The 11996-nt window shown below is 39.3% G+C and overlaps 1 protein-coding gene across 1 annotated transcript; it reads right to left on the reverse strand.

Moving 5' to 3' along the window:
* Positions 1-8528: 8528 nt before the first annotated feature.
* LOC115964724 lies at positions 8529-9659 on the reverse strand. Its single transcript, XM_031083982.1, has 3 exons — positions 9600-9659; positions 9090-9470; positions 8529-8915 (listed from the first exon to the last, which is right to left on the reverse strand). Exons 1-3 carry the CDS (start codon positions 9657-9659, stop codon positions 8529-8531), a joined length of 828 nt encoding a protein of 275 aa, XP_030939842.1.
* Between the last annotated feature and the right edge of the window lie 2337 nt (positions 9660-11996).

The raw sequence follows: 11996 nt of genomic DNA on the forward strand, positions 1-11996 counted from the left end.
GACTAACTTCACATATCAGCATATCACTATTATACTTTACGTTTGTTTTGATGGAAAGTGTTTCTAGAAAATGAGTTGGTTTCTTGTAGTTAGCTGTTACCTTAAAAATGCCTTAATGAAACAATTTTTCAAATATTCATATGAAAAATCATTAATCATTCTTATAATTCCAAATAATTGTATGAACAAAAATTTCATTTACAAATAAACCTCATATTCAAAATTTACTAAGTTAAAAAAGCCACTGGTTTGAAAAAAAATAAAATTCATTTTTAGAAGAAAAAAAAAGTCAATGGTTGATCTCTAAATCATGCTCCAATTTCAAAAAAAATGAGGAGATCCTACTAAATGAAGGAACTTGGAATGCCAATCTAACTATGTGTAAAAGCAAGCCTCAAATAGCAATAAGAGGGCTTAAAGTTTAAAACTCCTTAGCAAATATTGACATGACAATTTGCAAAAGAGTTGCAGACATTTTTTATCTTTTATGACTTAATCATCATACTCAAAGAACCATTACTAGGAGCCCTTGGTCAAGCAAGATTAAAGGGAACATAATTTGATGATGCAAAAAATCAACAGTTGAGCTCCTCGTCGTAGTGGATGGACGATGCTGCGAATGGGGTTGTCTCTATAGATGAGAAACTTGCAAAATGAACTAGGTGGAAGAGTAAAATGCTAGTGTGGCGTTAGCCAAACCGCCTCCGATGCTTAAGTCAGTAAGGGAGAAAGATTTTAGAGAGAAAATGAGTAGAGAGTGATTTCGTAGAGTATTTGTATGTGTGTTTAACTTCTGTTACCTTCTCTTTTATAGTTGTGTGCCTCATTAATGGGCAATGATGTGCTTCATTTATGCTCAACAGCTAGTGCGTTATGAAATCTTTGTCTGAAGTTCACAGCTCATTCTATGACCGTTGCTTCGTCCGTTACGTTTGGTCATCAATGAGCGTAATAAATGCGCAACGTCTTTTCTGGGTTAATGACGATCTCCGCTTAATGATGACCATAAATTTCTGACTCATCTACTACCCCCTTATTTGAATTGTTGTCTATTAGACGAGATAAGAACAAATTCGTCTAACGCTTCGTATTCCATGTACTGCGCATTTATGACGGTTTTGATGTTTGAGTAATTGAATGCCACGTGTACGGCTAGGATGTGTTCGTCGTGCGGACATATCTCGGTTTTCCCGCACGTGTTTTGGCCACTTGTTTTGCATTTTTCCCTCCTCTTTCCTTTCTTTTATATTTTTTCCTTATTCAGTTTTTGTTCTAGGCTTCGGTTCTCCTCTGAGCTTCCTTTCTCTGTCTTGCATTTCCTGGTAAGTTCTTCATGCTCCTTCTTTTTTGGTTCTGGTAGATTATTCTGCTTTTAGGATAAATTGTCCTTCGGTAGCTTTCTTTTTTGCTCATCTAGGTTGCTTACTCAAGTTTGTAGAGGGGGAGTGTCTCGAGAGGATTAGTTTCTTTGCAGGGGAGGACTGTCTGTATACTTCTGTCCTTTCTTTGCTATTTCCTCTGGTTTCCCATTCTGCTGGGGTAGCTAGGTTGTTGAAGATGTCTGAGGTGAGGTCTAGTGACTTGCAGACGTGGTTATCTTCGTTTGATGATTGCATGGTCTCGGAGGCCACTTCTGTTTCCACTCCCTGTAAAGCAAGGAACATCTCGTGTTCCCTTACGGGAAAGGACGAGCAACGAATCAAGGATAGATTTCAGTTCCCTGATTTTGTAAAGATTAGGATCCCGAGTGACGAAGAGAGGGCTTGTCACTTTTATGCTGACGAGGTTTGTTTTTACGAGGCCGATTTTGCTAGTGGCCTTTGTTTCCCTGTTCATCCCTTTGTTAGGGAACTTTTTTCCTACTTGCATCTTGCTCCGGCACAGTTAGTGCCTAACTCTTGGTGGATCCTCGTTTCTTGCATGGTGGTATGGATGTTCGCCAACGATGTTGATGTCATTAAGAGGGACGAATTCCTCCATTTTTATCTTTTGAGGAAATCTAAGGACCCCGACTATTATGAGTTTTAGTCATGGGATAGGGCTTTTAGGTTAATCCTCGATTACGCATTGTCTCTCTAAAATTGGAAGCCAAATTTCTTTTTTATCTTTGGAAGTGGTTGGGAGTTCGTCCCTAGTGAAGACCTAGATGAAGCCCCTAAGTTTTTTTGTATTTAGGGAGTTCCCATGTTTGGTGCGTCTTTCTTGTCTTTCAGTTGCTTTTCCCTTCTATTATGAGTGACAATGAGGGGTGACTTACTTGTGTTTTTGTTTACATTTTCCCAACGTCCTCGTCTGAAGAAGAGGTATCAGCGTCGAGCTAAAAGAGTGAAGGAGTACTTGGAGTCTGTCAAAGATTTTGACGAGCTCGTTTCTCCTCAATCTTTATTTCTTCACTTTTTGGTCCAGAACTGTCTACTAAGGTTCGAAAAAATTAGGAATTTGTGAAAAAGAGTGAGCGCTCCTTTCCCTTAGAATATCGAGGTTCAGTTTCTTTTTCTTTTTCCTTCCTTTTTATTTTATTTTTTTATGTTGTCTACTTCCTTCCATGAATGACGACTAGGTTTAGTAAGAAAAAGTTAGTTGAGGCCTAAGAGAAGAAGGCCAAGGGCAGCTCCGTCAGTGGTCTTCTGTCCAAGAAAAAGATGGGTGATGCTTCGAAGAAAGACTCTGTGGTAATTCCTCCTCCTGCCTATTCACTTGCCAAGTGCCCTGCCTCTCCTACTTCGTCACTAAAGGTGATCGCCTCTGGTGGAGAGGAGGTTAGGAAGAAGAAGAAAGTTGGTGGTAGATCTTTTCTTTATACCTTTTGGGATGATGCTGGCGCGGCGGCTTTGAAGGCTCATAAAGTGCTTTCTGTGGAAGACCTAAGTCCTCTGATGGCAAAGTCGTCCAATGAGGTGATGTCGTCCCACATTTAAACTTGTGCAGGTATGTGTCGTAGGTTATTTTTACTTCTTCTTTTCCTTCTCTTTACTTCTGCTAAGTAAAATTTTTCATAGGCTTTGGGGGAGTCCTTGTTCGTTTCTGGAAAACTCTTGGACTTGGAGAAGGAGGCCACGTCTGAGCCTGTGATCAAATCTCTATCTGTTGAGAATGAGACGCTCAGGAACAAGGTTGCCATTCTCATTGATAAAGCTAAAAATGACAAAGAATGTGTGGCAGTATTAGAGAAGGGCCTACAAGTGGAGAAGGACTTCTACAAGCTAAAGGGCAAGTAGATTGGTGATTTGGAGTTGAAGTTGGAAAAGGTTGAGGCCACGGCGGTGAAGGAGTTCAAGGACTTTGTTGAGTATTCTGATAAGTTGTGTGGGTACTATGTGGAGGGCTTTGACCTTTTTAGGAAGTGGATGGCGAAGCATCATCCTGACTTAGACCTTTCTAGTCTGGTTATAAATGAGGCTGAGAAGGAGCTATTGGCTAATCGTCCTTCCAAGGTTATAGCAGAGAATGTGATGAAGGAAGCCACAAACGTTACTGAGGTAATGGAAAAGGCCGCAATTACAACTCCTGCAGACCCTGTCCCTGATGAGCAGTAGTTTTTATGTTTTTCTTTTCTCCCTTTTTTGCAAGGCAAGAACAATATTTCTCTTTGGGCCCTTTTTTTTGGGCAATTAAACAATCTCTTTGACAATGATAAATAGAAGTAGGGACCTCGTGCTTTTAGTTGCAATAAACAACTCTTTTTATGTTTGGTTGTGTTTAGACAACCTTTTATTATAATGTATTGAAGCAACTTTTTATACTTAGCTTGTGTTTGAATAGCTCTTGATCTCTGGTTGTGTTGGAACAATCATATTTGAATGACATTTCTGATTGTGCTTGAACAATTTAGTATTTTAGCTATGTTTGAACAACTTTCTATTGAGTCATGTTTGGATGACAACCTTTGTTGTGTTTGAATAACTTAATATCTTCTTGCTGTGTTTGAACAGCTTTTTGTTGAGTCATGTTTGAATGACGACCTTAGCTGTGTTTGAATAGCTTTTTATTGAGTCATGTTTGAATGACGATTTTAGTTGTGTTTGAACAACTTAGTATTTTTTAGCTGTGTTTGAACAGTTTTATGTTGAGTAATGTTTGAATGACGATCTTAGTTGTGTTTGAACAATTTAGTCTTTTTCAGTTGTGTTTAAACAACTTTTTATTGAGTCATATTTGAATGACGATCTTAGTCATGTTTGAACAACTTAATATTTTTTAGCTGTGTTTGAGCAGCTTTTATTGAGTCATGTTTGAATGACCATCTTAGTCGTGTTTGAACAACTTGGTAGCTGTGTTTGAACAACTTTTATTGAGTCATGTTTGAATGACGATCTTAGTCATGTTTGAACAACTTGGTAGTTATGTTTGAACAGCTTATATTGAGTCATGTTTGAATGACGATCTTAGTTATGTTTGAACAACTTAGTATTTTTTTAGCTATGTTTGAACAGCTTTTATTGAGCCATGTTTGAATGACAATCTTAGTTGTGTTTAAACAACTTAGTATTTTTTAGCTGTGTTTGAACAACTTTTTATTGAGTCATATTTGAATGACGATATTGCGCTGTACTTGAGACTTAAAGTCGTGGTATTAGAGTATCTTTTAGGTTAACCTTTTTTTATTTATTTGTTTTTTTTATTTGTGCTTGAATGACGATCGTATTAGCTATGTTTAAACAACTCTGATTTAGTCGACTTTGGTAATTGTGTATTAACAACGTTGATGGGTATGATGCCGTTGGCTGTGTGTGGACAACTTTTGATTTGAAATTTTAATGACGGAGATCCTTTGGATGTCTCCCAAGGATAACTCCTAGGTGTTGTACACATTTTTAGTGATAAACAACTCATGGATGATTCTGATAAATACACATAGATAATGCTTTCATGAATTATTGATTTTATGAATGACGAAAGTAATAATTGTCGTACATACTGATATGAAGAGTAGGCAACTTGAAATGTAAAGCATTCCTTATTGGTAATATTTCTTCAAGTGTTCTATGTTTCATGGTCGAGACAATTCTTGGCTATCTAGAGACTTCAAGTAGTAGGAGCCTTCTCTGGAATGACGGAATACTTTATAGGGGCCTTCCCAGGCTGGTCCCAGTTTTCCTTGGGATGGGTCCTTTGTTGCTTGTGATACCTTTCTAAGGACGAGGTCTCCTGTGTTGAACCTTCTTACCTTAACCTTTCTGTTATAGTGTTTGGCCATTGCTTCCTCGTGTTTGGCCATTCGCTTAATGGTTTCTTCTCTGACTTCATCAACTAGGGCTAGATTGCTATTAAGCTCCTATTGATTTTTCTGGTCTTCATATGTTTTGACTCGGAAGCTCGTCAGTCCTACTTCCACTGGTATGACGGCCTTAATGCCAAATGTCAGTCTGAATGGTGTTTCTCCTGTTGGAACTCTTGTGGTCGTCTTATATGCCCAAAGGACATTTTGTAGTTCTTTAAGCCATGCCCCTTTTGCCCTCTCAAGCCTAGTTTTGATAATTTTGAGCAAGCTTTTGTCCGTCACTTCTGTTTGGCCGTTGGCCTGAAGGTGTCTTAGAGAAGAGTAGTGATTCCTGACTCCCTAAGTCTTGGCAAAATTTTCGAAACTTAGGGTTGTCAAACTACTTTCCATTGTCTAATATTATGACACGTGGAACTCCAAACCTGCAAATGATGTTTTTCCACACAAAGCTTGTGATTTTAGCCTCTATTATCGTCATCACTGGCTTTACTTCTACCTATTTTGTGAAGTAATCGATTGCAATGATAAAAAATTTGAGTCGCTTCTTCCCTAGAGGGAATGGACCCATAATATCAATTCCTCATTAGGCAAAGGGCCATAATGAGGATATGGGTGTCATCGTCTCTCCTATTCTCATCTGGACATTTGTGAAGCGTTGACACTTGTCGCATGCTTTGACGATGTTGTATTTCTGTAGGGTTGGCCAGTAATATCCTGCTCTGAGCACCTTTCCTACTAAGGATCTTGCCCCAGCGTGGTTTTCACAGATTATCTCGTGTATCTCGTGGAGCACATAATCTACTTCTTCTAAACTGGCGCATCTTAGATATGAGAGTGAATACCCTCGTTTGTATAAAACGTTGTCAATAATGATGAAGCGAGCTACCCTGATCTGTATCTTCCTTGTCTCTGTTATATCTTCAAGGAGCCATCCTTCTTTCAAGTAACGGATGATGGGAGTCATCCACTCGTCTTGTTTTTTTTATCTCCAAGACTTGTTCACCTTCTCTACTTGGCTACCCCCTTACCTCTACACATAGTTCGGAGGTCGCATTGTAATCGTCTAACGAGGCTAATCTTGCTAGAAAGTCAGCTTCTGCATTTTTGGCTCGTGGGATTTGCACAAAGTCTAGACTATCAAAGTGTTGTGAGAGTAGTTGGACGATCTTCAAATACTTTTGCATCTTTTCTTCTTTGGCTTCATAATCTCCCTTCACTTGTCCAATTATTAGCTGAGAATCAGTTTGGATGATAAGGTTCCTTGCTCCTGAAGCCTTTGCTAGGCTTAACCCTGTTAGCAATACTTCGCATTCTGCCTTGTTATTTGTTGCTGGGAACTACAATCTGACTACATACTTCAATGTTTCTTTTTTTGGAGATATAAGCACTACTCCTGCTCCTCCTACTTTCTTCGAGGCAGACCCATCTGTTTGAATCGTCCATGTTTCCATAGGAGGGTCTTCTTCCTTATAGGGGTAAGTGAATTCTGCAATAAACTTTGCTAGCACTTGGGCTTTGATTGCTGCTCGGGGCCAATATTTGATGTCAAATTGGCCCAATTCAATCACCTATTGAATGAGTCGTCTTGCTACATCTATCTTATTCATCATCTTTCTTATGGGTTGGTCTATCATGACGACGATAGGGTGTGCTTGAAAATAAGGACGGAGCTTTCTAGAAGCGACCAATAATGTGAAAGCTATCTTTTCCATCCTTGGATAACTTGCCTTTGCTCCTTGGAATGCCTGGTTGGTATAATAAACTGGCTTCTGAACGTTCCCTTCTTCTCTGATTAGTGTTGAACTTACTATAGTATTGGATACTGCTAAGTAGAGGAACAACTTCTCTCCTATCACTGAGGGGCTTAATAGAGGTGGTTTTTTCAAGTACTCCTTTAACTTGGCAAGGGCTTCCCCACATTCGTCATTCCATTGAAAGGCTTTTTCAATACCTTGAAGAATGACATGCACTTGTTTGTTGCCCTAGAGACGAATTTGTTTAGGGCTGCAACTTTTCCTGTCAAGTTCTGCACCTCCTTCACTGTTTTTGGTGATTTGGCCTCGATTATTGCTTTTACTTTGTCTGGATTTGCCTCTATTCCCCATTGGGACACCATGAATCTTAAGAATTTTCCTGAAGCAACAGCAAAAACACACTTTGCAGGGTTTAATTTCATATTGTACTTACGTAGTGTGTTGAAGGTTTCTTTGAGATTGTCCAAGTGGTTGGCTTCATCCTTGCATTTCATCAGCATGTCGTCTACGTACACCTCCACATTCATTCCAATCTGGTGAGAGAACATGCGGTTCACCAATCTTTGGTAGGTGGCTCTTGTGTTCTTCAGTCCAAAGGGCATAACTTTGTAGCAGTACAACCCTTGGCTGATAACAAACAAGGTCTTCTCTTGATCATCTTCGTCCATAAGAATCTGTTTGTATCTAGAAAATGCATCTATGAAACTTAAGAGCTTGTGTCCAATAGTTTAGTCTAGCAATTGATCAATCCTCGGCAAGAGGAAGCTATCTTTTAGGCAGGCTTTGGTTAAGTCAGTGAAATTGATGCACATTCTCCACTTGTCATTACTTTTCTTTACCATGACCACGTTTGCTAGCCAACCTGGATAGAAGACCTCCCTGATGAAGTTGGCTTCTAACAGCTTCACTACTTCTTCAATTACAACTTTATTGTGATCTGGTGCAAATATTCTTTGCTTCTGCTGTACTGGTTTGCATTCTGGGTTGACGTTGAGACAATGTTGTATGATCTTCCTATCAATCCCGGGCATATCCTCGTGTTTCTAGGCGAAAACATCTTGGTTTGCCCTTGAGAAGGAGATCATTTTCTTTTTCTCTGAAGTTGGGAGTGCTGTTCCGATCTTCAATACCTTCGTCGAATCTCTTGGGACGATCTCAACTTCTTGTAGTGTTTCTAACTGTTCAGGAATGGGTTCTAGTTCATTGATCACCCATGTGTGGTTCTCTCCCGATGCTAGGGCAGCTTGATAGCACTCTCTTGCCAAAACTTGGTCTCCTCTGATTTCTCTTACTCCATGGGTTGTTGGAAATTTCACCTTTAAGTGATATGTTGACGTCATTGCTCTTAGGATGTTGAGTGCAGGTCTTCCCAAGATGATGTTGTATGTTAAAGGGCAATCAACTATGAGGAAATCAATTTCCTTGGTAACTTGTGTTGGGTAAGTTCCTACGATCACAGATAAAGTGACGATGCCTCTAGGGATGATTCTATCCCCTATGAAGCTTACTGAAGGTGAGGTGAAAGGCCTAATCCTTTTCTTATCTAGCTTCATCTACTGAAATGCAGGTAAGTAGATGACATCTGTTGAGCTTCCATTATCAATGAGCACCCGGTGGATGTTGAATTCTTCTACTCCGAGCATGATTACTAGCAGATTGTCATGGGGTTGCCTGAGACCGTGACTATCTCTCTCTGAGAAGACAATATTAGGCTTGTCATTATTTGGCATCTTCATTGGAGGGAGCCACGAATGGACACTGTTTATTTCTCTCCCATGTGCTTTTTTCTGGGACTTCAGCGTTCTGCTTGCCATTAGTCCTCCTGAGATCGTCTTTATTTCTCCTAAAGGGGATTTGCTATCCCTTACCTCCAAAGTTCTATCTTGGTCGTCCTTCCGTTGGAATTTGTGGGGCTCCGTCTTTCCGACGTACTTTTGTAACTTCTCTTATCGAATTAAAGTTTCCACTTAGTCTTTCAAATGCCTACACTCATCGGTTCGATGCCTATGATCCTAGTGGAACCTACAGTATTTGTTCTTGTCTCTCCTTTCTACTAGAGTGCTAATTGGCTTCGGCTATTGTAGGGAGGGATCGTCTCTTATCTGCATAAAGACCTGCTCAATTGGCATTATTAGAGGAGGGAAGTTAGTGAATTTGGGTTTCTTATCTGGAAGTTCCTTCTTTTTTCTTGTAGTCTGCCCAACATTTTGAGTCTCCTTCTTTTTATCGCGATTGCTACTTGTTCCTTCGTTTCTCTTCCTTTTTCCTTTCATTTCTTTTGCGAGCACTGCATCTTCTGCATTCATGTACTTCTGAGCTTTATGGAGCAACTCTGCAACTATTTTTGGTGGACTTTTAGTGATTGAGAAGAAGAAATCTCCTGGCAGCAACCCTGCTTGGAAGGTTGTTAAGATGACTTGATCTTTAGCTTCATCTACCTGCAGCAGCTCTTTGTTGACTCGGGTGACGTATTGTCTTAGTGATTCTCCTTCTGCCTGTTAAATGTTGAGAAGGTGGCCAGTTGGCTTTTTGTGTCTTTACCCCCTAATAAAATGACGAATAAAACCCTTGCTGAGTTGTTCAAAATTTGCAATAGTTCCTGGGGGTATCTTATTGAACCATACCCTGGCTGCTGCTTTTAATGTTCTTGGGAATGCCCTACACATCACCTTGTCTGGGGTCATTTGTAATAGCATTAGTGTCTTGAATGATTCGATGTGATCTAAAGGATCCTTGGAACCGTCATATGACTCCAACTGTGGGAGACAGAATTTTGGTGGGAGGGGGCGTTCAGCACTTCATTAGTGAATGGTGAGTCCGTCATTCAAATCATCCCATCCAAATTCTCTTTGCCTTTGTCCTTCATAGCACTTTTTAGTTCGTTCATCTCTTTCCTCATGTTACGAAGCTCATTCTCCACCTTGGTTGAATCTTTTCCTAAAGTTTTGTCTCGCCTATTGGCTTGAGAGTTTGATTCTTCTTCATTTTGGTTTTCACCTGTTCGCCGACGTTCTGCGTTTTGAGATTCCATTGTCTTTCGTAGTTCTTCATTTTGGCAAGTCAGCTCTTCTATATTGGCCAAGAGGGCTTGGATTTGTTGTTGTTGCACAACATCTGGCTGAGGTGTGGCCTCTGCTTCCGAGGAACTCTTTTGTCACTGGGAAAGATTGCTTGAATGATTAGCGTTCCCACATACAACACCAAATTGATGATGCAAAAAATCAACAGTTGAGCTCCTTGTCGTAGCGGATGGACGATGCTACGAGTGGGGTCGTCTCTGTAGATGAGAAACCTATAAAATGAACTGGGCGGAAGAGTAAAACGCTGGTGTGGCGACAGCCAAACAGCCTTTGATGCTTAAGTCAGTAAGGGAGAAAGATTCTAGAGAGAAAATGAGTAGAGAGTGATTTCGTAAATATTTGTGTGTGTTTTTAACTTCTGTTACTGTCTCTTTTATAGTTGTGTGCCTTATTAATGGGCAATGATGTGTTGCATTTATGCTCAATGGTTAGTGTGTTACGAAATCGTTGTCTAAAATTCACAGCTCATTCTGTGACCGTTGCTCCGTCCATTACGTTTGGTCATTAATGAGTGTAATAAATGCGCAACGTCTTCTCTAGATTAATGATGATCTCCGCTTAATGAAGATCGTAAATTTCTAACTCAACATAATCCAATTTAAAAAAAAAAAACCTTTGGAATCTTAGTTTTGTGAATGTAGACTATATATAGTACTTGAGTATGCAAACTTATGGTTGCGTGTGTGTTGGTTATTGAGGCCGTGGAGCTATCTATTGAGAATTTGATACAAAGCTAATCCCACATCGGTAGGAGATAACTTTCAACTTGAAATTTCACCCAGAGAAAGCCCCATGGGAACACATTTAAAAGTAACAAAGGATTCAAATAATACACATTCTAGAGGATTTTTCACTAAATTCTTATGAGTTTTCTTATTCTTGGTTGCTCAAAAGTTAAAGTTTTTACTAGTAGTTTTGTTTGTCTGATAGAACTGTTGCACAATTAACCAAGGGGAACTAGCAACATCAAATTTTTGCTTCTCGTTTTTTAGTTAGGTTTTCTTTTCCTTTTATTCTTTTAATTTCTTTTATTTATTACTTTATTAGTTTAGTATATTGATTTACTTTTTTTTTTATCACTCCTGATTCTAAAAAATAAAAGTTATTTTATTTTATTTTTTTTATATCACCCTCAAAACAAAATCTAATGAGAAGACTCACAATAGAGCTTTGGGGTAGAACATGATTCTTGAAAATGGAGACTTAATGGAGTTCTTGGCTTCTAGTAGATTTTGCCAAAGGATTTTGGAAAAAAAAGTGTTATAGATATTAATGGGGATGAGCACTAAGTATAGTTTGTCCTTGAGTTGTCGTCCACATCATAGAAGAAACTACCTCATCTCGTTTAGGAACAAGAACACGTAAGAAAAATCGTCCAAAGGTAACTAGGTCAGGCCATGAAGATAATTCTCCGTGGACGAGTGTGTTTATGGACGACATGGTCACAGACAAGTGAATAACACTTGGTGAATTTCATGGAAAAAACTTCCATAAGATTCACATAAACAAAATATGACACGTTGCATGACATGTGGAAGGAATTCCATAAACAACACCTCATGTAACCCATTTTCTTTGTTAACCGCCAACATTACCCATGATAGTAATGGATCCAAACAAGTAGACCCACATATAATTCTCTATAAAAGGAGAAGATTCCATTCACATAGGGTAAGTTCTAACCATTCACTATTTTCCTTCCTGGTATCCTAGAGAAAAAACTGACTTAACTGTCGGAGGGTCCTTGGCCGGGTCACATTGGTCACCTTTGACAGTTCTTTCTTTCTTTTTAGGCCTTCCAAGCAACCACAAGTCCATTGAAGTTCGGAGCATTTAGCGTATTGATTTTTTGTGCATTATCAGTTGGCGCCGTCTGTGGGAAACATTAAATTTGTGTTTTGCAATTTATCTTTCTTTGACAAAAGATTGTATGGTTCGAAC

The sequence above is a fragment of the Quercus lobata genome, chromosome 10 (genome assembly GCF_001633185.2).
Source record: "Quercus lobata isolate SW786 chromosome 10, ValleyOak3.0 Primary Assembly, whole genome shotgun sequence".
Taxonomy (NCBI): domain Eukaryota; kingdom Viridiplantae; phylum Streptophyta; class Magnoliopsida; order Fagales; family Fagaceae; genus Quercus; species Quercus lobata.

What these genes read in the sequence shown, in the direction of transcription:
- LOC115964724 (XM_031083982.1), bottom strand. Translation starts at nt 9,659, where the DNA reads ATGACCCCAGACAAGGTGATGTGTAGGGCATTCCCAAGAACATTAAAA. An exon ending in CATTAAAAGCAGCAGCCAGG is followed by an intron (nt 9,471 to 9,599) that starts GTATGGTTCAAT and finishes AACATTTAACAG; the next exon opens with GCAGAAGGAGAATCACTAAG. An exon ending in TAATAATGCCAATTGAGCAG is followed by an intron (nt 8,916 to 9,089) that starts GTCTTTATGCAG and finishes CGATAAGAGAAG; the next exon opens with TTACAAAAGTACGTCGGAAA.